Here is a 21,708-nt window from a genome sequence, read left to right on the forward strand (position 1 = left end):
TCTCATCCCCACACTTGCGGCCGAAAGACTGCTTGTCTCCGAAACTTTAAAGGATCTTGCATGAATGACTAAGACAGCCTCGGTCACGGGCAATATCTTATTCACCGTGAGGTTCGTATCAGTGTAGGCCAATCGATAGAAACCAGGTCAAAGAGAACAAAGAATCTTGAATTCAGATCAAGGTATCAAAAACCACAAAAGCGCTGTATTACACTAGTCCCTCTATTTTGTCTTGCGCCTCGCCTTGAATGTCTTGAGCGGATCTCGCTTCCTTGAGCCAACCTTAAATCCGCGACCCTTCTTACCCTTATGGCCCTTGCGGTCTTTCCTGAGTGCCACAAAGCCAATGTCGTTTGTCAAGGCTTGTTTGCCATCTTTGGGTAGGAGATACTCTGGGATATGCTTCAGGTGAGCTTGTTGTCTAGCAGTTCGAAGTTCACCGTCGTGGCGAAGATGGGTGAGTTCCGTAGGGTTCTCCTCGAAATATCTGAACGATTGTTAGTACAGCCTGAATATGATGCGTTATTGTGTATATGCTTACCGCTTCAGTTTCTCACTCTTCAACAGCTCCTGTCGCAACTCTCTTGTTCGGGCCTCTCGGATAGAAACCTTGGTAACCGCACGTAGAGCATCGTTCATTCGGTACCGGAAAGGATCCACTTGCTTCATGTTGAAGTTGTAAGGCTTCACCTCTTTTCCTCGCTTGGCTTGCTGCCTGATGATCTTGGCCATCACCTTCTCGTCATTCTCTGATGCTGGTGTGGACGTAGGCATGTGCTTTCGGTATAGATCTTTAGGGACGACGAATGACAGAGCCATGCCAGTCTGTCCAGCTCGCGCTGTACGTCCTATTCTATGTGTGTAGGCTGATGCTGTTGTGGGGAGATCGAAGTTGATGACTGCGGAAACCTTCTTGAAATCGACACCTATAAGTGTTGTTAGTGCAAGTCCTGTGCTTGGGTAACTTTCTGCCATGCAAATGACAGCGCCGGGCAAACATACCTCTTGATACACCATACTCTTTATCACCGCCCTTGGACTTCTTGGCCTTCTTCTTCGGTCGCTTTGCTTCCGTCTCCGCATCATCTCCGTCGCCCTGCTTCTCGGCATCCTCAGTCTCGCCTTCAACAGGTTCCTCATCATCTCCCATCATCTCATTCTTCTCATCGGCGGCAATGATGATATCGTAAACGTGTTTGTTGAACTCCTCAACGACATGAACTCGCGAGTTCAAGGGAAGTTCAGAGTTCAAAATACAACTTCGAATGCCGAACTGCTCAAAGAAGAGCTTGAGACGGTAGCATCGGTCAATGTCGCTCACAAAGATGATGCACTTGCCCTTGATCAATTTGAGCTTGAAGATCACATAGGCAAGAAGGAACTTCTCGTCTTCACCACACCTAGTAGTATGTCAGCAACTGGTCGCTTGTATCTGAATATCAGGAGAACGTACTTGGCCACAAATTGGGTGATACCCTCGCCTTCAGCCTCCTTCTCCTTGAGATCCAACAACGTCGGGTCACGTCGGAAAATCCCCTTCAGTGCGTCGACCTCATCTGTAAGAGTAGCGCTCATCATCATGACCTGAATACCCTTGGGGACCGATCGTGACAAGTTCTCCAGATCCTCACTGTAACCGTAGGAAAGAACAAGATCGGCTTCGTCCAGGATAAGATGTGTGAGTTTGTCGATTGAGAGTGCTGAAGAGTTGGCATTGTGCCAGGCAGTCGCAGGGGTCGAGATAACAATGTCGGGCGAGTTTGAGAGAAGGGCGCGCTGCACGGCATTGGAAACCTTGTCGGTCAACTTGACTGTGCTGATATCCTTTGCGCAGAAGGAAGCAAATTGTTCGATGGCCTTGAAGACCTGGTCGGCAAGCTCGCGGGTCGGGACGAGGATGAGGGCGGTTGTGAAAGCAGTAGAGTCGGTCTAAGCACATGGCTATTAGCAAAGTCTTCAAGAATAGGATATCTCGAGAATCGGGTGGCATACAGCTTTGCGCTTCAGAATGCTAGATAGCAAAGGCAGAACATAAGCTGCCGTCTTTCCAGAGCCACAGTCGGCCTTGGCCAAAACATCTTGTCCATTGAGAGCCAAAGGAATCGCCTTCCTCTGCACTAGCGTCGGTTTTGCAAACTTCTGCTGAGCGATAGCTTGTAGCAGTCTAGGATCAAGACCGAGATCGACGAAGGAAGTCTCATCCTCTTGTTTTTGCGCAGGCTTCGTAGGCTTTTCAACTTCGGTAGTAGCAGGCTTTTCGTCAGCGGCGACCTCTTCTGTTTGATCGCGCTTTCGTTTCGATAAGGACCCCATTGTGTAAGTTGGTTGTTGTGTGGTGTTGGTGTTGGTGTGTGTCGAAGAAAGATGGTGATTTCTCAACTGCCCAGAGATAATCTTTCGCTGCTGGGTAACTTTTCCTCCAAATTTCCAGCAGGCTGAGGGGCAGCTACCCGGCGGATGATTACTTGATTGGCTGATTGACTATCGAGCTAGCACCTTTGGGCTTAGCCTGGGAAATTGAAGAAAATCATTCAGAGTTCGAACTTTTTTTCTTCTTATCGTGCTTATCAATACATGCACCTCCAAACTTTGTCTAACCTTGTTTGGCTGGGAATAGCTTCACGTTGTTGTTCCTTTCATACACAGTGTAGGCGTATGCCTCTATTTCCAATCACCTGTATCCAACTGCTTCCTGGTTCTATCTTGAAGTACTTGCATAGGAAATATTGAAGCAGACAGAGACAAGTGTCAATACAAGCCAACTTTATTACATGTCGAAGTCGACTTCACTTCAATCACTTAACGGAGAGAGACAAGAGACAGGTTTGATCATCAACAACAAGTATATTTATCATTCGCTCAGTTCATTATATCCCATGTCCCAAAATTCCAGGCTAACAGATTCCCAAAGAAAACATCATCTATATCCCAATTCTATCGGTTCTTTTTTTGCTTTTGCTTTCATTCCCTTTTTACCACTTGATGACAGGGTTGGGGAAGTACTCGCTGATGAGCTCCATGTAGTAAGGCTTGAGCTTCTCAGCATCGGGCACACCGTCGCTCTTGGAATACAAGTCATAGGGGTTGAAGGCGTTGACAGCCTTGAGCATCTCATGGTCCTTGTCGCACATGAGGTGGCGGTAAGCTCCCTCGCGGTGCCAGGGGTAGAAGGAGTGGTAGCGGATCATGGCGAGAGCCTCGTCAGGGAGAGTGGACTGGTCCTTGACGACATGGTAGAGGTACTCGTCGTGACCCCATGAGAGCATGACGTTGTCGAGACCACAGTTGGGAGAGTAGATACCGTACTTGGTGTTGAAGTCGGGGTTGATAGCATCGGGGTTACCCTCAGCGAAGGTCTCGGGGTAGATGATCTTGTCGGAGAAAGCACAGCCAACAGGGAATGTGTCACCGACAACGTCCCACTGACCCTGAGTCTCGAGCTCGGGGAAGAAGAGCATAAGCTTTCCAAGGTCGTGGATAAGACCAGTCAACTGCATCCATCGTGGCTTGCCATCACGACGAATAGCCTCAGCAGACTGAAGAAGATGCTGGATCTGAGAGAGGGAAGTATCAGGGTCAGACTCATCAACAAGAGTGTTGAGTTTCTCCATGGCCTCCCAGATGGTCATCTCGGCACGAGGACGAGAGGCGTTGTAGAAGCGGTTGCGGGCAGCGAGGTTGTAGGCGACTGTCTGCTTGTGGTGCTGCTCGCGGTAGAAGTTCTTGACGCGGTCGGTGGCGTCGGCGTATTGGCGGAAAGTGTTCTTGTCCTTCTCCTTGTCGAACTTGGAAGTCTCGTCGTACTTGATCACGTTGACATCGTCGATCTTGTCAGAGAGAACCTCGAGGGCTTGGCCATCGTGGCTGGAGAAATCGTCAACGACAGCGCCGGGAGCCATTGTGAATGTGATGTGTGTAAGTGAAGTGATGGAGGTAGTATAAGGTAAGTTGAGAGAAGAGGCTGGTATTGTTCTTGAAGATTCAGTTGTAGTTGAGAGTGTGAGAATGATGATGAGCTTGGAGAATTGAATCTCAAAGACGTGAGAAGGATGGTCTTATGTAGTAGTTGATGTCAAAACTGTCCGTCCTTACAAGTCAACCTCATATCAAGAAGTTTTTGCTTTGCCCGCCCGCGCACACCATCAATGGATCCTTTCCCCTTCTTTTTCCCCGCATAATCAAACTCGAAGTCGGGTACATGACCAATCTGCGTCATCTGAGTGGGTGTTTTTGCTCTACAATTCTCGTCAAGTTTTCGAGACTTGGTCGAGATCTGGAGAATGGTGGAACTCTGCGGGCAGAGTTTCTAAGTCGAGAGAGACATATCGAGCTAGATCCGCCGGAGAGACGCCGCTGTGAACCCTTACTTCTCAGATTCTCGACCATTTACAGTTAGATCCGCCGGCTGTAGCTGTTTACGGCTGTCGAAGAGACACCAAGGATAGCATCAGTGCGGAGGCAGTGGAGATATTGTCGACTTTTACCTCAAAATGCCACGTTAATTCACCTTGCTAATTTCTTTCTACGTCACGCGGGGGATTAACCGGGAAGATTGCCGGATCTCAAGACCCTTCGCAAACTCGGAGATTCTTGTTCAAAATGTTCTAGACGCAGCTATCGCTTAGATCTCTGGGGCCTCATCTTGCGTGGTAACATGGGGATTATTGTTGGACCCTGAATTAGACAAATACGGCAAGACAGCCTCATGTGATCAATATCAGCAGATCTAGAAGTAGAGGTAGAGCAAGACAGGGCCACAGTCTAGAAGTTTGTCTCTGACAATAGAAGCTTTGAAGGCTGCTTCAATATCAACTCTTAACATGTGGAATGCATCCACTGTCCAACACCTATCAGCATTATAGGATTATAGCTGATGGTGCTTCTCCCACAAACTTCCCCATACGTGCGTCTTGATCTAGATTCATCTTCAAGAGAGGGCAAGCTGAGCCGGTCCGGGGTGACGAGTTGTTTCCAATATGGTCCATATTTAGATGTTCCCAAAATCGCTAAATTTCCCCGCGGCTCAACTCATATTGTTCCAGGCACGGAAGTCTTGGTCGTGGGAAATCAACTCAAAATCGGAGTCTGGCTACTGGTTCCTCGCCATCGTGGTAATTTTGTCCGAGTGGGCTAAGAATTTAAGCGTCATACAGCGCATACGAGATCTTGGATTCCGCGCTAAAATTACTGGTCCCTGAGTTCATTTAGTTAGTTCCGGAGAGCTCGATTTCGAGGGATTGCCTTTTTAAGTAAGACTCCCCGATCATTGGGTCATTGTGCAGCTGCTACGAAACGTTGATTATCAGCCATATTCTTCTCTCTTGTCAGCTGATTCAAACATTGAATGTCAGGCATCTTGATGAAATTCTGATTGATATCAGATCATTTCGCAGAAATAATCCGAATAATTTATCCTCTTATTCACCTGCTCTGAGACTCTGACGTGGGTGAAATACTTGAGCGTCGGTTTCATGCTAGAACAAGAGAAGTATCTTAACAATTACACCTCTTTAATCATCAAACCGATCACTTATATCTTGTGCACCTCACGCTTTCAATGCCAACCTTTGACGATCAAACACCTCTTTTTCGACGTTGACTTCTAGTTGTCTATTGTGTCGTTCTAGCAAATGCTCACGCTATCTGGCATCCGCAGTGGCTTAACCTACACCATTCTGTTTGAGTCTCAATATTGTATTGTCAGCAATGCCTACTGTATTTTCTACTGGTTCACCATAAGGACCCTACTCTGCATGAAGTTGAGGAATAATAAGTATCTTGTGGTATACGTCGTGTGTATTATAAATATATAGGGAAATATAGTGTGTCCAGATGGATTTACGCCGGCTCAATTTAGCGGTAATTGTCAAAAGTGTAATGATTGCTCGACATATATGGGAAATTTTGTCGACGATGTGAAGTAATATGCTCGATATGTATTCCTACTAAAGAAAGAAATAAAATTATTGATATCGTGAATGCCTCTGACGACATCCAATGACCTGTATCCACAGAATTCGCAGACAATATCTAAGCCGGTCGTGGAGAACGGCATTGGGAGGCCCGCTCAAGATCCATAGGAATAACGCTCACACCTACCATTGCTTGACATAGAGGCCAGAATATTTATGAGAGGTACCTGAGTCATGTCTGATTTCGTATAATGACAAGGCTAATGAATAGAGCTCCCATATATATGTGAGGGAATACATTGTCTATCCACAAGGCATGAACATATACGTTCTTGTGCCCTGGGCCTACCAGTGTACAACTACGGATAACGAGACTATTGTAGTTACCCTGTAGATAAACTTGGTACAACGGGTGCATCGTCATCACGCGAGACTAAACTTGAATCTTAACCTTTGCAATCTAAATCTCCGATGAGACCGAGCCTTTTAATAAACAGTGCAGTCCTTATAGGAAGAAAGAATAAAGAACACTCAAGATAAAAGTCAAAACGCAGACTGAGTAGGCTGCTGGAAGCTGTGCTGTACTCGTATATGAGCAAGGCTTGAAAGTGAAGCTGAGGAGACTTGATAAGGTTTGAAAAGAAACAACACCCAGCAAATATTCAAATAAAACTATACATACGACAAAGTTTCAAATAATAAGTAGCAAAGCCTGAATAGAAGTGTTAGACATCAAGCCCTTTTTGAATAATGAGTTAATGGCCTCATAGGTTGAGGCGCCTGCTCGGCCCAACCTTCCCAGATCATCATGTCCTTAAACAAAGCCAAAGCCCAATAAGATCCAGGGTGTTTGGAATCAGTCGCAGTAAAACAGTCACAGGAAAGCGGTGGCTGTGTCATCATCCCATGAAATTGGTCTGATAACTAGATAATATCAATGAGTGACTCTGGAGTGACTGTCGAGAACTTCAACTTTCAAGAATGTGGGCCTGCCTCGACTCCCCAACTATTCAAGGAGAATTTTTGAGCCCCCAGTACCCGAAAGCGAATTAAAACGGGGTTTTAAAACTGTCTGATACGCTCCTCGGCATCTTACCACGTTTTGTCCCTTGTAAGAAACCACAGACGTTGGTGCTGCCCATCACGCCCTTCTGCATATGACTCAGAAATTGGCTCGCCCCGAGCCAGTCATGCAAGAAACGATCAAAATGTTTGATGTGCAGCATGGATCAAGTCTATCACTATCATAGGTCATGTCTTCCAACAGGGAAGCAAGATGATGGCTACAAATATCCTTGTCTACAACATAAGCGTCGTTGGCAGGATGTCAAAGCGGAACATAACCCACAACGCATGAAACATGGGCTGTCTTCACCAAAGCCTCGTTTTGATGCAAGACCCCGAAATCGGCTATCGTCAACCGAGCTCGACAGGCTGGGATCCCGGCCGACATCTCGAGTCGCTCCAGGCATCGGGGACGTCCGGGCCTCGGGAGCCACCATATCCACCGCGGCAATTGCGACTACAGGTTAAACTCTCAAGGTGACATCCAGGGCTCTTCATGTTCCGTGCGATGATTTTCCGTGAAACTTTGATCGTTGTTAGAGTCGCAAGCAAGGGCTCGCTCGATCGATGAAACTTGGGATGTTCAAGGAATCAACTGCCAGTTGTGAGTCAAGGGAGGGGGGATTCGACTAACGAGATAGTGCCATCTCAGATCGATTTGAGCCAAAGCAACTAATGCATACTTTCGAGGTGACAAGTTTGATACCAGGGGTTTTCAGAGCCCGAAACTCCAATCACCAACTCTAAAATACCTTGAATCCCTACCAAGACCTAGGTATCCCTGCAAGTTTGGTCATTGCTTCTCCGGCAGCACAGACGTCAGCTGGGGCTGGTGCAAAGACACGAGAAATTATCAAAATTTAAGACTCGAGGGTAAGGCTGCACTTGAAACAGCAAGCGGTGTCCAAGCGTACAGAGTACATTGAAGCAGGCAAGCATCCGTGCATGTAGATCATCAAGGTTAAGCTCCCTGTCGAGATCCTTGAGCCTCTGATCAAGAGCCCGAGAGTATGTACCCTTGACTTCCTTGATATCTGGGTTTCAACCGGGTACTGAGCCCGTTGAGGTTATGATTCGTCGGTCCAGGATAAATCATGTTGGTGGAACACATCCGTGACCGTCAAGGCGCTTCATTCCGAATGTTTTGATCCTATGTTCAGGAGATGGGGCCTCTCCCTCTCCCAACAGGTCCTAGAATTCACTCAACTGCTAAGCGACAATCGTCAGTGGACAGCCTGGTTTATCTCTTTTTGAATGTTTGCATATTCAGCCGTGGATCCGATATGTCACCCTGTCTGATGCATTGCACCAACCAGAGACTTGACTGGTGACACAAGCCGCGGCGACTCACTACGGCTAGATTCAAGGAAGACTGGCTTGGCGACCAAGATATAACTCATCGCGAAGAACTCCCTTTTCCATAAAACTGGTGTGGAGAGGACTTTGCGCTTTGACAATCGAGGCCCACTTGTCGCCATGTCGTTGAGTTATATCCGTGTTTGTTTCACCCATGAGATGGGAATAAGCTGTTCATTAGCGTAACTGCCGAATAAAACGGCCGTTACTAAATGTGAAAGTCAGGCCATGTGCTGTACCCTGGATCGTGGATGCACTGAGGTGCTTAGACGTGATCCAAAATAAACGCCTCAAGGAAAACTACATCCGACAAAACTATGAGTGCCTGGCCTGGCCTGGCCTGGGCCATCTGCTATCAAGGGCATTAAGCCTGATGCCGCCTGGCTACTTTTGGCTTGGCCATCTTCACTAATCGGACTATCTGAAAATGGCCCAGATCTGGATCTCGCCAGTTAATTGGACTCTTCAAATTGCCTAATAGAGACAGATCTGCTAAGGAGATCGTGAACAAAAATAACCACTGGGATGAATGTGATTGACGGTGACATTTGCTACGAATAGCGAGATACAAGATACCGGTTAACGTGCTGGAGTTTGCATGCTGTCTAGCAACGGGGAAAACTGTTTCTTGGTGTGTGATTGCGTCAAGAGGACACTTTCGATACGTAAATATGTAGTAGTCTGCAGCGACTAAGAATCACATGCGAAAGTCGCAGCCACTTGCTATCGTATCTCTGTGATCAAGTACCGTACCCAAAGAGTCTCTGGGGTGGATTTCACGTAACGGTTTGTTGACAAGGGCTAGCCAGGTAGCGCAGATCAGTAGGTTTAACCATCTTTGGAGGGCGATCGGTGTTGCTATGTTGGAGTACTTTTGGCTAGAGTCAGAGCATTCCACTGTGCAAGCAACTTCCTTGCAAAACTGCCTTGGATTATCCATATTCGTAAAGAGTCGACGAGGATACTGCTTTGTTTATCCATTAGCCTGCGTGCGTAGTGTTGCCTGAGGATGGCTGAACCCGTACCCAAAACAGCGTCCAGGCCAAGAAGATGGTTGGTGATCAGATCAAGCCTCTCATCGTCCTGTGGCGCGAGCTGCATGTGCATCTAACAGTGCAGCCTCTAGCCTCTCGCCAATAATCGATTTCCTGAGGGTGTGATGTCAAAGACATCGAGTCCACGCAAGAGATGACAGGTGCCATTTTACTACCAGGGCACGGTGGTTAGCACAACACTCACCAGTCCATCAAAACCTTGTCGAGGAGGGGTTGTCGTTGCGCCAATCCCCTGTCCGTAGAGACAGCCAGGAACCACCCTCTTCAGGAACGTCTCGAACTGTGGATGGCACAATGGGAGAGAATTTCGAGGTTCACACCCTGTCTGCCTCAAGCACGAGATCCGTGCGCACATCCAGAAGTGCAAGTCTTGTTGTCTCTCTCCACACTCTCGGGAATATCCCTCTGAGATAGCTCAACGCTCCTTAATAAACTAGGGTCTTGATCAATCCACAAAGCTTAGCTAGAAATTCATGGAAAGAGAGGACACGTTTCTCTAGCAGATGCAAGCTGACTGGACACAGCTGTGGAGATGCAATGGTCGGAACCCTTGGGATGGCAGCATGGTAAGAAATCGCTTATGTCTGCAGAAGAGGCTACGAAGAAAAGCCCCCTCACCTGAAGAATTCGTCACAATATTATCCTTATGATGAACGGTTTACGGGCTCCTTACCTTGAGGAGTTCTCCCGGCCGGGAAACTCGGACCCACCAGGTAATCCATACCAGCCCTACGGAGAATAACCGTGCGGTGGGATGTTGCAATAACGATACGAATGATCTTGGCTTTGAACCAGTTCCAGTCCGGTCCCCTGGAACTATTGCTAGGTGCAATCCAGGGTCGGTTTCATGTCCAGAACAGCCACATAGCGTGGATGCCACGGGGTGTTGTTGTGCACAGGCAGATGGGCTTGCGAACTTTGTCTTCTCCAAGAGTTGCAGACTACTACTGTAGGTTTAACTAAACCGTTGTCGATTGCCTCTCCGATGCATTGCGGATCATTTCCCCGTCAACTCAGCCTGGCTTGACGTTGCATCCTGGAGCGGGGTTGGGGAGCAGGAGCTTATGCCCGACAGTGGCAGAGCCAATATCTGTAGCGCAGTATTCGTAGCTGATGGAGGGATCGCTGAAGCGGCATCACATAGCCGTATTCTCCAGTGTACAGTTCGCTCGATGGTGGTTGCTGGCCAGGCTAAGGAAATTGATGCTCTTGGCTTAGTTTCCCATGATTAGCTGAGACTAAAGTGTAATTAGCGGCTCTTCAACCTTGGGTTGCCAGTTAACTCTCTCCGTCGGCGCCCTCCGATCACAGTTTGTGATGTTCTGAAGAAAGATTTCTCTCCACTTGCGGAGCAAAACAACATCCATCCGAGGATGGAAATCTTTGCGGGCGCCTGTCGATCCGGGAATACGAAGTGGGCTTTGAGCCAGGAGCCCGGTTAGCCTATTATGAATGCTTCATCTCAGTGTAAAGTACTTACCGCGAAGGTCTGGTATTGCATACACAGTATCGAACAATAGCGCAGGAAACAGAGACTGCAGAGCTGTGCCTTAGCAAACCAAGGCAAAAGCAGACCAATTTCCGAGGAGAACTTCGTTCATTCAATGGGAAAAGCTTGATGATGTTGCACTCGCTTACTTCGTAAAATATGGGTGTGGTCAGCCCATCTTAACTTGTGGCTACCTGAAATGCAAGAGCCACCAGAAAACGAATGAGTTGCCTCTTGATCGCATTCACTCGTTTCTTCTCGAGACCTGGCATCTTTCTCTTGACTGTTCCATTCCTGTATGTAAAGTCCTGCCCAGTGTCCGAGCTTCAAAGGCTCATAAGGCGTGCGTGCGTTGTTGTCTGCCAGGAATCTGTTGGCCAAATGGAGAGAGACATGCAAGGCTTTGTCGATAAAGTGAAACGGGGGTCGAGGAGCTAGCTGTAGCAGAGGTTCAACGGTCACACGGTTTCCAGGAACTCGGCAAACCTTGAATACTGTGGCTCACTGAGGACACAAGGTCTCGACTCAAGAGCGCCAAAAGCGCCAAAAGCGCCACCAACGATCAACCTTGATCCTCGTTATGCATGCACCTTGCTGCTAGGCGGACGGTGGCGCCAGTACCGTAATGAACTGCCCAAACACATTCATGATCAATTGGGAAGCGAGCTTATCGAAATTCAGGATCACTAGCCACCCATGAAATCTGGCATCGAGGCTCCAATGCACGAAGCAGTCAGTTATCAGGATCGGCAGTACTGAGTACAGCCCTTGCAGATATGCCCAAGCAACGTCAGTTGCATCAGGGACCAAATTGTGCTGTCGACTGGTATCTAATCGTTTATACACCCGCACCTGGTGGACATTCAGCTGTAATGCTATCTTCGACCCCATCAGCTTGACGATACCAACCCCGCAGATGCTTCATCAAGTCTCACATCAATCGTTGCGCGTAACTGAGCCACAGGCTTATTTTGCGCCATGCCGAACATGTCTTAACTTACCTTCAATCTGATGCTTTAGTTCATCGCTGCCGTCGGAAAGCTTGTTGATCATCTCACCCACTGGTTCGTTGCTCAGGATGAGCTAAGAAGATCTGTTCATATCCTGCTAGTATTGAAGTTCCTGACCAGTTTGGCCTAAGCTTAGTCCCTTGTCTAGCCCCAAAGTTCGCCCATCTCGGATGCAGGAAGACATGGGCCGGGCCTGGGGTCCATGTAGCTTGCCAAGGATCAAGCTTTCTTTCCGATGTAGTGTTGCTTTCGTTCGTGAGTCTTCGGCCGAGTTGTTGTGACCTAACATCCAGGCCGCTTGGGCTCGGCCGCTGTCGGCTTGCTATGCAATGCTAACATCCTTCGACTATCGCCATGAAAGTATAGCATAAGCAGCGATCGTCTTTTAGGCTTGTTGGCGTGAATGAGTCTAGATCAATCATACTCGGCAATTGGCTTACGACGCTGGGCCAGCCGCTTCTTTAAACAGATGTTAGAACAACCCTCGGAATTCACCGTTTCCTCTCAGTTTGATAAGTGCCACACCAGCTGGAGAATAGGTATTGCCACATCAAGACTTGAACCTTTGATGTTTTCCCTTTCAATTTGAAATGGGTTTACCAGGTCCAGAATATGCAGATAATGTGGCTTCTGATGGTGGCCGAAACTATTGAGACCTGGCCAAGTGTCGTCTGAAGGAAATATTAGCATCTCTTCCAGGAGTATGGGAATTTAAACGCCACCGTGCCTGCTTCCAGGTACAACGGTTTGCAGACTTCCGTACTTAGTTCGAAGCCCATTCAATTCCGGACGAAATGCGACGGATGACAGAGTCTTAGGCACATCACAACATGTGTCCCCCGTTAGCCATGAGACTTGATTGATGTGTTATTACGCGAGGGCGTCCAAGTCAATGCACATTCTCCAGACCTGTAGGAAGCTGTTGCAGACTCGGCATCTCTGAGGAGACATGGACTAAGAGTACCATCCGAGAGGAGTCCGGACCAATAAGATGGAAGGTATCTGAGGGCTTGAGGGGCTTGTTGTTGGCCCTAGCATGCCGCAGCAGCAATGGAAGGCGTTGTCTAAAGCTCTTCCACTTTGATCGAAAGTCTATTTTCCCCTCACGGCCTTGCCTGGATTATGCCGTCCTCTGCTTGAGCACTAATCAGGCGTGCTGGTATAATGTGGCTGCACTGGGGTGAGAGCTGCCGTGCATATTTGATGGACCTGGTTCCCTGGAGGAGTGTTGAGTACAACGTACTGTTTCGTAAGACCTAGAGTAAAGACGTTCGGATTATACCTATCATATATTGAGTGAACACCCCCCCGTCCTTCAGTCGCCATCCCCTTATTCCCCTCCTCTTTGATCTCTTTATGTCAATTCGGAAAACAAAGTATTGTTCTTTGCCTTCCTGTATCAGCAGCTAAATCCAATTGACCAAAGACTGACCAACCATTCAACTCTTATTTCGACCTTTGACGTTTCCGTCTCAACTCTGCCGAGCAGCCCGATATAAGAATCAACTGCAATCTGTTCGACCGGACAGACTACAAGACTCCAATGGCTGCCTTTGTACACTCTTATCCTCACCATATGGAACCTCCATTTGGAAATCCCATGAACATTATGACCGCAACCCCATCACCAGGATATATCATGACCCCTTCTCCATATTATACTAGAACACCATCGCCCACATGTCGAGGAAACATGGGATACCAGCCTGTCCCTGCACAAGTTCAAGACCCTTCCTTCTTTGAAGAGGCCATAGGTGGTTCTCCTCGCCCACAAGAACTGGCACTTGGCTTTATGCAAGCACCATTCCAGTATAACCCGGCATCCAATGCACCCAATGACCCTTTTCCTTCTTTGGCTACATTGCCAAGTAGCGAGATCGAGCAAAAGCCTGCCCGTCGGGCTCGAAATCGAAAACCGTCCCAGTTAAGCATCATCACCCCCAAAGAAGATAGTGGCCCCAGAGCTGTGCCCAGTTCCCCAAAGCAGAAGAAGCGTGGCCGCAAGCCCAAAGGAGGAGCCAAGGAGTCGGGGAAGTTTCATCAGGAGATTGAGCTTGATGAGGACGACCTTCCTAAGGACCCTCGACGTCGACGTATTCTTGAACGCAACAGGATAGCCGCGACCAAGTGTCGTCTTCGAAAACGAGACGAAGCATCTGCCCTTGCTTCCCAGGAACAAGCCATGGAAGACCAGAACCGATATCTTTCCTCATGCTTTGACTCATTGACAGCTGAGATATATCACCTGAAAACGCAATTGCTGCAACACACAGACTGCAACTGTGTACTGATTCAGAAATATATCGCCAATGAAGCCAAGAAGACAGTTGATGGCCTGCTTTCTTGTTCATCGGCCTTCCAGCCCGACAATGACCCCATGAGCCCATATCGTCGAGGTTCATGCCATAGCGGCACCAGCCCCACTGAATCCCTGGGTGTGCCTACTCCGGAGTTTGAAGGAGTCTCGCCAGCCTGGTCACAGCCTTTCCAAACAGGTCATGCCTCATCATCAGAGGTTGGAGAGGAAATCTTCGAGATGCCAATGAACCCTTACAACAAAGGGTCAATCCAGCTGCATAGTCAACCGCTCACCAGCATGACACCACTTCATCATCCCGAATCCGAGGTATATGTCGGTATGGGACCTCCACCCCAGCATGTGGATGTTATCAGTTGGAATCCTTCATGGGGATTTTAGTAACGAGGCTATGATCCTGTACCGCCGCTTTGGGCATTACGATCTTGTAGCTTGATTGAGATTTTCGAAAGCGGACTGAGGCAAAAGCTATTTTGTATATACGAGCATGGGTGAAGGCGTTTTTGGCTTGAGAGTGACATGTTGTGAGCGTTCTGTATCAAGGGAGGTTAGCCAATATGCTTTATATTATCCAGCAATCCAGAAGTTAAGATCAACTGGTTTCTCATTGAAATGCAAAGAGGGGTGAGCTCTTACTTAACAGCCGAACCAGCTGGCCGTGATCTGCTTGTCGTGCTTATCCTCTTATGTTTTCAAAGCTCAATGGCCCGAGGCACTCATCCTCCTTCAGTGTACATCGTCGTAGTATATTCATTGCTTGCTGAACTCATGGTAAATGAGGCAATGGCTATTAGGTGATGCAGACGTGTCCCACTAAGTTCCAAGCTTCATTGGAGTTTTCACAGATTAGAGCGTTGTGAGCGTGTCAAATGCCTAAATACGAGGTGGATCGCTGTTGTTCCAGATCGAAGAGTGTGGGGTGATCCCAGATCTCATGTTTCCCCTGCAGCTAATCGAACGTCTGCATTAGAGCATGCCGAATGTGGTGATGGCATCGGAGTGACCCACTAGGTTGATGGGCCAAAAATTCTCAATCGCCACCTTGAACCTGCACGTCATTGTATTGAATGAGGAGATTCATGTCAATATCGTTGGAGAGCAGGGTTGGGGATAATGGGCTGATGGAAAATGCTCAACGCCAAGCTTAACTAAGTCGGATGAATACAAAATGAATTCCATGTCCACCCAATTTCTACCACTGGGGTGCCTGAAATGACGAACAGACTTTTAGTGATCAGTGTTGTCTGCATGTAGTCGCAGAACAGATGGTTGCAGTGTTGTGAATTCAGATCCATCTGTTTTGATTTGGTCCGGCTCGACACAGACAAAGCATGGTTCGATACTTGAGGTCTCGCAGTGCAATCGCATAGCTCCGGAGAAAGCTAAGATGTTGCGGCAGTGATACGGCTAGACAAGAAAGTGCGCAACGCTCTGAGCCCGGGTCCGGCGGTATGAATTGGCAGGAGGTTATAGAGAAATCCGCAGACACATGACCAAGTTGTTGTAGTGCATCTTGAGCCTGGGTTGAGCCTCAGCTAGGACTGGGGCTGGGGCTGTAGCAGGGGGGCAATGCGGGTTGTTGGAGATCTCCCCAGCGGTCGGTAATTCAGCGGTGACAGCATCACGTTCCCTTGTAACATCGCTGCTGACCGTAAACCAGGGGTTCCATTCCGCGAGGCGATCCCAAGTCGTTGAAGACTGGCTACACACCAATCAGCCTTTGCAAGGCGCATGAGCCGGTGAAGATGGCCAGACTGGAGTGGGTATGGCCCATAAGGATAGCTTCGTAACGACTAATGTACCCTTGTCGCAAGTTAAGGAAGTATGCCCCTTTGAGAAGTTGAGCCACATGGAATTTTGCCCTGAATATATTTCAAGCTGGACGATTCTGCAAACGCTAGGATTCCTTCTTTCAAACCCTTTACTTGCAAGTCGGCATTCGAAAAGCTTCTCAGTTCCGCGAGAAATCGAATTGGAGTTGCCCTCGACTTCCCAAATTTAGCAGACACTCTGACAGGCATCATCATACAAGGTATTCATTACCTCACGGCGTGGAAATTCCTCGACGCCTCAGCAATAAACATCCGCTGGGCCTCTTCAACAAATATTGAGGCACCAGTGCTGTTAGATGCCGCTCTGAAGTTTCTCTTGAGGCCGGGCTTCAATAACAAGCGCATTAGTCGGGGGAGGTTTTAGGCGAAGTAAAAATCGTCAAGCTCGTCAGAGCAAAGCGCCTATCATCCACATCCCCTGGTCGAAAGCAGATATCACCATTGTGTCCTCGTGACTCAATTGATTGCAAGGAAAGCATTGGAAATACATGCTTCATTGTAGGTTGTCACCGAAAGAATTGGACGGATTTCGCTTCAGATTTACCGACGATTGAATGAGCGCGTGAGGAAGAAGACTTTTTCACCGCTGACGACTACCTCACCTCACCTGAGGTTAAAGCGTCTTGTACTACCCGAGCCACAGACGGGACGGAACAGGCCAACCTGGAATATCCGACCGCGCATCGCACCTTCCCGCATACCAGACAGACCAAGACATTTTGGTAATCGCAAGCAGCTGACTTGCCTGATTGATTGTACCTTGTTCAGGTAACTCAAGGAAGGAAAGAAGCAGCCCAGTGCGAACGCAAACGCGCAGGAGAGATCCCGTTTGTTACGTCCCACCGCATTTTGTGATACTCAACTCTTGGCCTTAAACTGAACTTCTGCATCCTCAAATTCTCCTTCAACGCCGGTTCCCGCTATCAGTATTACACCACGGTTACGACCGGTGAGTGCAATCTTTGCTACGGCGGATCGAGAGGTTACCCTTTTCCCCATTTCTTGTCATTCGCTTTTCCCCCAAGGGTACTTCATACACTCTTTCTTGGCCGCTTCCTGCATACCTTATCTTGCTCTCAAGTTGCCAGCTTCGCCACTTAATTGGAATCCCGCTCATTGTTTCAGTCGACTTTATCTGGAATCTTCAGAGCTTCATCTTCCTGATCGATGCAGATGCTCGATCCAAACTTAGCCACTATGGCGGCCAACTCACCCGCGGAAACCGCCTTGGTGATCCTGTACTACTTGTACCCAGCTCTCGTTTTCATCTACTTTTTCTTCGCCTCACTCGTTTCGGCCTGTACAGTACACTCTCCTGACAAAGATGAGCGAAAGACGAAATGTCCCAACCGACGGTTGACACTCGTCTTCTACCTCCTGTGCATCCTGACATACACTACCCAGTTGTTGCTGCTTGGGGCTCGGGCGGTCCTCTCACAGAACTGGCCAACAGAAGATCACATCATCATTGGACATCTGGCTTGCATTCTGGCGTTCGGGATCCAACTCAGTCGCTGCCTCGACACTGAAGAGGGCCCCTTCTATCCTTTCATCGGGTCTTGGTTGCTTGGCCTGTCTTTTGATATTGCAATCACTGTACTGTCTGCTATTTCGGGATTGTTCTCCCCATTCGATATCTTCAGCATCCTTGCAAGCGTTAGCATCAGCATTCGTTGCCTGTCTTTCATATCACTCGCTAGTTTGTTCGCTGCTGGCTTTTCTGTAAAATTGAAATCCGATGAAGAGCAGGAACCATTGTTACCCAAAGTTACAACTACATCACCTGACAGTCCGACCAGTCGGGAATCTGGATATGGATCGACACTCCAGGCCGAGGAAGAAGAAGAAGAAGAAGAAGAGGCCCCGGAGTATAGTTGGGAACGCCGAGAGAGAGAGGCCAAAGAGGCTATGAAGAAGAGGCTCGAGGAAGGTGGGAACTGGTTTGAGTACGCCAAAGGCTTCAAGGTAAGTGAAGAATACTTGCACATATTCACCAATTGAGCCCCCAACTAATACCACTGCTTGTAACTGTGTAAGGGTCATTGCGCTGACTCATAACAAGATTCTTTTTCCATACGTCTGGCCTGTCGGTAATGTTGGCCTGCAACTTCGTGCTGCGGCCGTGTGCCTATGCCTGTTCGCATCCAATGCTCTTCACCTACTCATCCCTCGCCAGACAGGCATTATCATGGACAGCCTGAATGGTTTCGGTAACAGCAATCCGTGGATTTCGGTTCTTGTATTTGCTGCCCTCCGCTTAGCTGCTTCTGAGTCGGGTATCGAGCTTGTGCGTCAATGGCTCTGGGTTCCTGTTAAGTACTATTCCCACGACGCATTGACACGAGCAGCCTACTCGCACATGATGCATCTTTCAGCAGATTTCCACGACTCAAAAAGCTCATCAGATATGATGATGGCGATATATGGGGGCAGTGCGGTTTCCAATGTTATTGAGAATGTCTTGCTCTATGCTGTGCCCATGCTCATTGATATGGGGGTGGCTATTGTCTACCTTTCTATCACCTTTGGCCCCTACGAAGGACTTATTACCGTGGCTACCGGTGTCTTCTTCCTTCTTATTGCCAGCAAACTTGTTGCTAACTCCAAAACTGCAAGCCGCAATCGTGTCAATGCACTATATGAAGAACACTATGTGCGCCAGTCTGGCTTCCTTGGGTGGCAGACAGTTAGCGCATTCAATCAGATCGGTTATGAAGACAATCGACACGCCAATGCAGTCACAAATCGTTGGCTTAGAGAGCAGCAATATGTGCTTGGGTGGTATATCTCAATCGGATTTCAAACCCTGGTCCTGACATCTGGTCTTCTCGCGAGCGCATTTCTGGCAGTATACCGTATCAGAGCAGGTCACGCAACATCTGGACAATTTGCAATGCTTTTGATGTATTGGGCGCAATTGACATCACCGCTTCAGTTCTTTGCGAAGCTGGGAAAGAACGTCAGCGATGATTTCATCGATGCCGAGCGCCTGTTGGACATCATGAGAACTCAGCCATCAGTTGAAAATCAGAAGGGAGCTAGACCGTTGAAGTTCGTAGCTGGGGAGGTCGATTTTGAACGAGTTTCTTTCAGTTATGACAAGAAGAAGGGCATCATCAAGAATGTCAGCTTCCATGTTCCTGCTGGCCAGACAGTCGCTTTCGTAGGCGCCACAGGAGCAGGAAAATCTACACTCATCAAACTCCTTGATCGGTTTTACGATGTGGGCGATGGCCGTATTTGCATCGATGGTCAAGACATACGAGATGTTGATCTGTTCAGGTAAGACCTTATCCTAACTAATGGTCACTTGACACCTAGCACTAACACAACTAACTAGTCTTCGCGATCGAATTGGAGTCGTTCCTCAGAATCCAATTCTGTTTGACGACACGATTATGAACAATGTACGATATGGAAGGATAACCGCGACCGATGAGGAAGTGTTTGAAGCATGTCAAGCCGCTTGCATTCATGATAAGATCAAAGGCTTCACCCATGGTATGGGAACAGCTCTGAGTTACCTATCAAACAATTGCTAATTTTAACAGGATACAAGACACGGGTTGGAGAGCGCGGCGTGTAAGCGAACCTTGGATATTACTATAGAATTCTACGCTGACTTATGTAGGAAACTGTCTGGCGGTGAGCTTCAGCGAATTGCAATTGCTCGAGCAATGTTGAAGAAGCCGGACATTGTTCTGCTCGATGAAGCCACCAGTGCGGTTGACACGGATACAGAACAACAGATTCAGATATCTTTCAAGAGGCTGTGCCAGGGCCGAACCACGTTCATCGTCGCGTAAGTTTATCGCATGTCAGTGTCTTTCAGATTATGCTAATTCACAAAGCCACCGTCTTTCAACGATTATGAACGCAGACCGGATTATTGTAGTTGAAAATGGCGAGATACTTGAGCAGGGGAACCATGACGAATTAATCGTGGCTGGTGGGAGATACGCCGATCTTTGGTCAAAGCAGGTCTTTGTGCGAACCAAGGAGGAAGACGCTGATGTCTCGGCTGGCCAAGCAGGATTTGTTAACGACCTATCCTCAGAGCAGACCAGAACCGAACTATCAAAAGTCAACAAGCCGACAACAGCAACCAACGAACAACCGACGTCATCTGAAGCCAGAGCCAGCGCAGAGGATGATACCGTTACCCAAGGTCGCAAGCAAGAGGTAGTTTCAGCCGAAGATAAATAGTCTTTGGTGATTCTAACCTTTACTTGCAGGGAACCCGGTTGAATCCAGTTGCCGCTACATTTACTCCTCGCAGGTTGGCCAAGATCAGGAAATCCATGGAGACTAGGACTTCTGAGGCATCGACCAGCTCTGCCGCTCAAGACGGACTGATAAATGTAAGCTCACAAACGAGCCGACAGTGGTCTGACGAGGTTGCCGAACAAGATGAGAAGACTTTGAAGACGACAGCCGTGACTGGCCGGCCATAGGAGGGTCGAACCATTACGAGTAGCGGCGACACTACAACGCCAGCTACGGACTCCAGCGAGAAAAGGAGAGCATTTATTGCAGCCGTTGGCCGTGCTCTGAAAAAAAAACAAGCGAAACAATTTGACGAAGCAAAAGCCTTGGAGCGTAAGCACAATGCACCAAGTTCCTGTACTCTACTGACTCTTCTAACTTTGGTCAAAGGTGGAGATGAAGCTGAAGGGGAGACGAAGAAACGAGACGTGGCAGAGAGTCAGATTTTTGAATATAAGCTGCCGTACTATTCTCGTCGTGCCCAGTCGAAGAGCGAACCATCTCAAGCATCTCAGGGCTCCGATGGAGCCGACGTGGACAATGAGCTCCTCCTGTCGTCGACAGGGAAGCAGATGTCTCCAGTAAGTGACAAGTAAATATGTTATGGTCATTGTATCTGATATAAGAAGCATCGTCGAGTTACACTGCCTCCTATGAAGACGAGTACAGGATCCCAAATTCCTGTTGCCACCGAGCACAACCAAGCGCTTTCTTCAGCTTCCCGGGCGGTGAAGGTTCAGGATAGCACCATCGATCGATGCTCCGACAAACAAAGCGCTGAACAAAAAGCGCAACCTACCATGCCAGGTAGAAGCGCGACATGCTTATCATCAAATTATAAAGATCCACAAGGCGAAGATGGTGTGACTGCGGGAACAAACACCACTGACGGTGTCAAGCACGGCAGCAATGAAATCTCGGAACCCAGAGAGAACCCCATCAGTTCCACCCCACGTCGTCGTGGTCGCGGTGGTCGACGAGGACGACCCCCTTGGTACCGTGGCCGACGTGGCAGAGGAAGCTATCGAGGAAGCCCACAGGGCAGACAAGCAGCATGAAGCGTGCTGCCACATTTATAATGTCGCGTTATAGAAATAACCATGAAATGATAAATCCATGACAGAGGTACAAAGGAGAACAATGAGCCAGAAGAGGAGGTTCATGTACCAGCATTACGAGTCCATGACTACCCACGAAGTAACAGCAATGCTTTGAGAGAGTGGTATTCAGTTAGTTAAGTGTTGCCTCAAGATAGACATAGATAAGGCGTTTATGCCATCAACTACATATCTCAGACTTACTCTCCGTTAGCCAAATAAAGTGAAGAGGAGGGGTTCAATGACTGGCATGAGAATATATAAAGCACCTAGAGAATGGTTAAGATCCTGCAAAATCGCAAGTCCACC

At 48.2% G+C, this 21,708-nt stretch overlaps 4 protein-coding genes across 9 annotated transcripts; 2 read left to right on the top strand and 2 right to left on the bottom strand.

Annotated features, from left to right (window-relative positions):
- Positions 1 to 105: 105 nt before the first annotated feature.
- On the bottom strand, positions 106 to 2,395 carry FOXG_10293 (ATP-dependent RNA helicase DBP9). The gene is made up of 5 exons (XM_018389571.1): positions 1,993 to 2,395; positions 1,454 to 1,929; positions 1,003 to 1,400; positions 542 to 926; positions 106 to 487 (listed from the first exon to the last, which is right to left on the bottom strand). The coding sequence occupies exons 1-5, from the start codon at positions 2,311 to 2,313 to the stop codon at positions 223 to 225; spliced, it is 1,845 nt and encodes a 614-aa protein (XP_018247864.1). The 5' UTR covers positions 2,314 to 2,395; the 3' UTR covers positions 106 to 222.
- A 423-nt stretch (positions 2,396 to 2,818) lies between these two features.
- On the bottom strand, positions 2,819 to 4,276 carry FOXG_10294 (inositol oxygenase). The gene has a single exon (XM_018389572.1). It carries the CDS (start codon positions 3,897 to 3,899, stop codon positions 2,973 to 2,975), a length of 927 nt encoding a protein of 308 aa, XP_018247865.1. The 5' UTR covers positions 3,900 to 4,276; the 3' UTR covers positions 2,819 to 2,972.
- Positions 4,277 to 11,980: 7,704 nt separating this feature from the next.
- On the top strand, positions 11,981 to 15,230 carry FOXG_10295 (uncharacterized protein). Its single transcript, XM_018389573.1, has one exon. It carries the CDS (start codon positions 13,431 to 13,433, stop codon positions 14,583 to 14,585), a length of 1,155 nt encoding a protein of 384 aa, XP_018247866.1. The 5' UTR covers positions 11,981 to 13,430; the 3' UTR covers positions 14,586 to 15,230.
- A 56-nt stretch (positions 15,231 to 15,286) lies between these two features.
- Positions 15,287 to 21,708, top strand: FOXG_10296 (uncharacterized protein). 6 transcript variants are annotated; one of them, XM_018389579.1, is made up of 9 exons: positions 15,390 to 15,552; positions 15,604 to 16,985; positions 17,162 to 18,001; positions 18,099 to 19,318; positions 19,377 to 19,537; positions 19,588 to 19,618; positions 19,668 to 20,635; positions 20,693 to 20,883; positions 20,932 to 21,708. In XM_018389579.1, exons 3-7 carry the CDS (start codon positions 17,204 to 17,206, stop codon positions 19,840 to 19,842), a joined length of 2,385 nt encoding a protein of 794 aa, XP_018247872.1. In that variant the 5' UTR covers positions 15,390 to 15,552; positions 15,604 to 16,985; positions 17,162 to 17,203; the 3' UTR covers positions 19,843 to 20,635; positions 20,693 to 20,883; positions 20,932 to 21,708. The 6 variants fall into 6 exon arrangements, with proteins under 6 accessions (XP_018247870.1, XP_018247869.1, XP_018247872.1 ...); XM_018389575.1 differs by having other exon boundaries at positions 15,405 to 18,001; positions 19,668 to 19,838; positions 19,888 to 20,218; positions 20,272 to 20,635; XM_018389577.1 differs by having other exon boundaries at positions 15,287 to 18,001; positions 19,668 to 19,838; positions 19,888 to 20,635.

The sequence above is a fragment of the Fusarium oxysporum genome, chromosome 7 (assembly GCF_000149955.1).
Source record: "Fusarium oxysporum f. sp. lycopersici 4287 chromosome 7, whole genome shotgun sequence".
Taxonomy (NCBI): Eukaryota; Fungi; Ascomycota; class Sordariomycetes; order Hypocreales; family Nectriaceae; genus Fusarium; species Fusarium oxysporum.

What these genes read in the sequence shown, in the direction of transcription:
- FOXG_10294 (XM_018389572.1), bottom strand. Translation starts at nt 3,899, where the DNA reads ATGGCTCCCGGCGCTGTCGTTGACGATTTCTCCAGCCACGATGGCCAA.
- FOXG_10295 (XM_018389573.1), top strand. Translation starts at nt 13,431, where the DNA reads ATGGCTGCCTTTGTACACTCTTATCCTCACCATATGGAACCTCCATTT.
- FOXG_10293 (XM_018389571.1), bottom strand. Translation starts at nt 2,313, where the DNA reads ATGGGGTCCTTATCGAAACGAAAGCGCGATCAAACAGAAGAGGTCGCC. An exon ending in ATCACCCAATTTGTGGCCAA is followed by an intron (nt 1,401 to 1,453) that starts GTACGTTCTCCT and finishes ACATACTACTAG; the next exon opens with GTGTGGTGAAGACGAGAAGT. An exon ending in AAGAGTGAGAAACTGAAGCG is followed by an intron (nt 488 to 541) that starts GTAAGCATATAC and finishes ACAATCGTTCAG; the next exon opens with ATATTTCGAGGAGAACCCTA.
- FOXG_10296 (XM_018389574.1), top strand. Translation starts at nt 17,204, where the DNA reads ATGCAGATGCTCGATCCAAACTTAGCCACTATGGCGGCCAACTCACCC. An exon ending in CGGGTTGGAGAGCGCGGCGT is followed by an intron (nt 19,619 to 19,667) that starts GTAAGCGAACCT and finishes TGACTTATGTAG; the next exon opens with GAAACTGTCTGGCGGTGAGC. An exon ending in CCCAAGGTCGCAAGCAAGAG is followed by an intron (nt 20,219 to 20,271) that starts GTAGTTTCAGCC and finishes CTTTACTTGCAG; the next exon opens with GGAACCCGGTTGAATCCAGT.